The 5,000-nt window shown below is 50.1% G+C and overlaps 1 protein-coding gene across 1 annotated transcript in view; it reads right to left on the bottom strand.

Annotated features, from left to right (window-relative positions):
• shcbp1 (SHC SH2-domain binding protein 1) overlaps positions 1-5,000 on the bottom strand; it is a 14,334-nt gene that overhangs the window by 8,056 nt on the left and 1,278 nt on the right. The window contains exons 3-8 of the mRNA XM_053617105.1: positions 4,758-5,000; positions 4,492-4,607; positions 3,869-4,077; positions 3,123-3,218; positions 473-703; positions 119-296 (exon numbers count right to left, since the gene is read on the bottom strand). The exon at positions 4,758-5,000 is cut by the window's right edge and continues 9 nt beyond it. Of these exons, the coding sequence (XP_053473080.1) occupies positions 119-296; positions 473-703; positions 3,123-3,218; positions 3,869-4,077; positions 4,492-4,607; positions 4,758-5,000 (1,073 nt within the window). The remainder of the gene's footprint in view (positions 1-118; positions 297-472; positions 704-3,122; positions 3,219-3,868; positions 4,078-4,491; positions 4,608-4,757) is intronic.

Here is a 5,000-nt window from a genome sequence, read left to right as displayed (position 1 = left end):
CTGCTGAGGTTATAATGCTGACCAATCAGACACTGAACTGAGGAGGCGGGGCCTAAATAAGCTTCTACAGACAGATACACAGCTGGCAGGGGGGTTGAAAGTGTCCCATGTGTCGTACCTGCAGCTCGAACTCTTTCCCCGAGTACAGGGGGAGGAGCTTATCCATCATCAGGCTGTGGAGAGACTGAACGCTGGTGGAGGAGGAGACCACGTGGACCACACGGCCTCCACCGCGACGCTCACCTTTAGGACGACACGACTGCTGACCACAGTTCATCCTGTAACCCAGCACATACCTGCGCACACACACACACACACACACACATACACACACACACACGTATGAGTGCACTACAATAACAGAGTTCAGCTGTTATCAAACACTGACCTTCTGATTGTTCAATAATTAACACTGACACACTGCTCTGTGCACTATGAAAACACACACACACACACACACACACACACACACCTGAGCAGTGGGTTCTCGATGATGCGCAGTCTGCGTTTGAGCGTCTCCATGCGCTCGTACATGCGCAGTCCCTCCACCATGGACACGTTGTCCAGCTCCGAGTCGGAGTCGCTGCTCAGGACGTTCCTCAGGCTGGAGAACTCCTTAAAAGTGTGTGTGCAGCGCTGCAGGAGTGTGTGGTACTCCTCCACCAGACCGGCAGGGACACGGTCCTCCAGGATGTCGTAATATCTGCAAAACACACACACACACACACACACACACACACGTGAGATAAACTAGGAAACATGAACATGAACACAGAGACATGTAGAAACATCCTCAGGAGGATAAAAACGAGAGAGAAGGGCACGTAAGGAAAGGAGGAACACCCAGAAACTAGGGAACAGTAGGACATCTCACATACTTCCATGTGCACTACAAGTGTACACTCTCTTTAGTGCACTTTATGTAGAATGTGTAGGTCTTGTTTAGTTCTGAGTGGACTCGTAGTTAGTGTGTAATTTTGTGTAGAGCGTGGTCCTGAAGGAACGTAGTTTCGGATCACGGAGACTGTTCCAGCTACTGCACCATGTAAACTCCTCCACTGGAGGTCAGCTGTATGCCTATCAGGTGGAGGCTTGTACAGGCACCTCCATCTGTCTCTAAGGGAATAAGACACTCCAAGCAGTTCAGACCACAGAGTAGAGACTACTCCAGACACCTTCACACAGGGGAGACGCCTTCACACAGGGGGACCTTCTTCCCAACTGACTGAAAGAGTCCCAGCTGTGGAGTTAAAAATAATAAGAGCTGTCCATGTTCCTCCTCATGTTTCTTCCACCTCAGTGCTGGAAATAAAGATCTTCCTCCATCTCTCCATGAACCAGAAAGCAATCCATTTAGGACCAAAGCCCAACAAAGTGAAGGCAAGTAAATGACCGTCACTGTATGGAGTCTTTCCACCAAACAGGTTGATCTTATTCAGCACATCAGATATCCCAGTTCAACCTGCAGCCATCAACTTAACCCGTAAACTTGCTGAAGAGAGCACTGCGATCAGAAAAGGGTTACTGAGCAGTGGTTCCTCATACAGCCATGTTCCTGGAGAGAAATCTTCTCTGAATAGTGAAGATCTTCCAGGCTTGGAGGACAAACCGATAAAAAGGTCCAACACCAGACAGATCAAAGCTCTCCAACATCAGAAGAAGCAGTGTGTCCAGACCCATCCCACCTGGCCTCCTGAACCCAGCTCAAGCTGCGACAGTCCGAGGGAGAACTTCCTGCTACAAGAGTCTCTGTGCTGCTCATAAACGAAAAGCTGTCATTTCTGATGGAAGGTCACCAGACCTTGTACTGGAGGAGGTAAAGCACAGCTGCTGGAATCAGTGCTGGTCAGACCAGAAAAAGTCTACCAGTCTCCTCTGAACGTCCACAACAAGGTCGTTTGTTGGCTTGAGGACGTAATCCAGAAGCCACCAGGTTGTTAGCAACAAGAACTCGTCCCCTGTAGGACTGCTGGAGTAGCGGCTATTTCCATTTATACAATCCAGAACAAACTCTCTCCTCCCATCCGTCCTCAGCTTCTTCTGAGATTCCTCTGTAGCTACATAAACACCCAGAACTTTTAAACCATCTGTCCTCCATTTCAGGTAGTTGAGGAGACTTTATCCCCCGTCTCACCTGTCTCAGTTACAGTTACATGCATATAGCGTTTTTCTAGACACTCAAAGCACTTTACACTGTATGGGGTGGGGGGTAAAGTCACTGGGGGATCTCCTCAACCACCACTAGTGTGTATCCTCCATATGGATGATGTGATGGCAGCCATATTGCTCCAGAACTCCCACCACACACCAGCTATTAGTGGAAAGGGGAGAGTGATGTAGCCAGTTCAGAGATGGAGATTATTAGGGGGTGACGGAGAAGGGTCAGTGGGGGAATTTGGGCAGGACCCCGGGGTTACACCCCTACTCTTTACCATAAGTGTCCTGGGATTTTTAATGACCACAGAGAGTCAGGACCTCGGTTTAACATCTCATCTAAAAGACGCTGCTGTTTTTACAGTATAGTGTCCCCTTCACTATACTGGGGCATTAGACCCACACTGACCACAGGGTGAGCGCCCCCTGCTGGCCTCACTAATACCACTTCCAGCAGCAACCTTAGTTTTCTCCAGGTGGTCGCCCATCCAGGTACTGACCAGACTCAACCCTGCTTATCTCCAGTGGGGCACCAGGTGAGAACTGCAGAGAGATATGACACTGGCCCAGTAACACTTCACTCCTGCCCCAGTTTACTTCTGCAATGATGCTGTCTGTAATATCTCCAAAGCATCTGAAAGAGCCTGAACGTCACCTTGCTCAAGAGAGAGACAGAGAGACACAGAGAAAGAGAGAGAGAGAGAGAGAGAGCGCGTGAGCAAGAGAGAGATTTATTCCTATGCTAGATAAATAAATTAATAATTTGGTGAACACTGCCACCTGCTGGTCAACAGGAAATATTGTCACTGATATTACAGACGTGATGGTGAAAACAATGACAAATTTAGAGACACAAAAACAGACAAAACAAAGAAAAAAGCACAATTTGTGCAGTGATGTCACACAGAGAGAGATAATAAAGAAAGGACAGAGGGAAAAGAGAGAGAGAGAGAGAAATGTGTCCTCACAGTCGGAGTCGAGGTTCTACACAGCGAACAAAATAATCAAACTCATCATCCTCATCTTCCTCGTCCCACTTCCTCCAGATGTGTTTGTAAAAGAACCTGCAGAGACAAAGGGAGAGAGCAGAGTGTACACTACTTAGTGCACTTGTGAAACACGGTGGTGTAGGGATACACAGCCCCAATACACTCAGTGTGACCAGCAGTGCTTCAGGCCTGAAAACAAAACTCAGGCTGAACGTGTGTGTGCTTTTCATACAACACTCTTTCTCTCTCGCACACACAGGCGCGCGCGCACACACACACAGGCGCGCGCGCACACACACACAGGCGCGCGCGCACACACACAGGCGCGCGCACACACACACAGGCGCGCGCACACACACACACACAGGCGCGCGCACACACACACACACAGGCGCGCGCGCACACACACACAGGCGCGCGCACACACACACACAGGCGCGCGCACACACACACACAGGCGCGCGCACACACACACACACACAGGCGCGCACACACACACACAGGCGCGCACACACACACACACAGGCGCGCGCACACACACACAGGCGTGCACACACACACACACAGGCGTGCACACACAGAGGCGTGTACACTTTCATTACTATTCTGATTAAAAGTCAGATTTGTCTGTAGTGAGTAACGGGAGTCGTTTCCATGGTTACATGTCGTTGTGTTTGAGAAGTGAGGGAGTGTGAGATGGAGCTGAATCCTGAATGAGACTGAACCTGAGGTGTTCCAGAGCGAGTGCGGTTTGGTCGAAGTCTCCAGACGGGTCGTACACCACGCTGAGCTCCTGCAGTGGAACTCTGCTCATGGTGGCCTCCAGTAAAGTTTTCATGGAGTCCTCACACAGCTCACAGCCTCGAGCCTCACACTGCAGCGGGACGACCACATCCACCTTCGCTCTCATGTCCTTATAGTCCACATCCAACACCTGCGTGCACGCGCACACGCACACACACACACACACACACACACACACACACACACACACTATAAAACACATCACACAGGACTACAGCAGGTTTCAGACTAGATTTTTTTTGTCATTTTAAATGTAATTAAATCCACAAAAATAAAAACAGGGTTTGTGATGGGGCAGGGCAGGGGCAGGGCAGGGGCAGGGCAGGGGCAGGGCAGGGGCAGGGCAGGCAGGGGCGGGGCAGGCAGGGGACAACGTGATGAGACTTGTGTCCTGGTGGTCTGAGGTGTTATATTACACTAAATGGTTGTATATGAACTAAGCGGTTACGGTGTAACCATGACAACATGCACACAGGAACATTATTCAAACCACCTCATAACGTCATCACACGTCTATCACGTGACTCTGACACGTCTCACTCACCTCCACCAGCACGTCAAACACGTCAGTGTGCCACAGAGCCCTCCAATCACACGGCTCCACCACCTTCTCCAGGTAATCAGCAGTGAAAGCCTTCACCTCTGACGGCTTACAGTCACCTACAACACACACACACACACACACACACACACACACACACACATATCTGTTACACACACACACATATCTGTTACACACACACACTCTCACACCCCTTTTACCTTCAGCAGCACTTCTGCGTATAAAGCATGAGATGAAGTGCTGTTTACCGAGCATGTAGTCCTGATAGGCTTTAAACCTCTCGTAGAACACCAGGTGGTTGGTCTGGAACACGGCAGGTAATCCTCCGCTCCCCATCGGCTCGGCCGGCTGCAGGCGAGTGCAGGACTGACCATCCACAGAGAGGTGATCTGTACCACTGTCATCATCATCATCTTCATCTTCTTCATCACCTTCATCCTCCTCCTCCTCCTCCTCATCATCATCATCATCATGGGGCTCCTCTTCATTAG

Source organism: Ictalurus furcatus, chromosome 27 (genome assembly GCF_023375685.1).
Source record: "Ictalurus furcatus strain D&B chromosome 27, Billie_1.0, whole genome shotgun sequence".
Lineage (NCBI taxonomy): Eukaryota > Metazoa > Chordata > Actinopteri > Siluriformes > Ictaluridae > Ictalurus > Ictalurus furcatus.
This window is presented reverse-complemented; position numbering and strand designations above follow the sequence as displayed.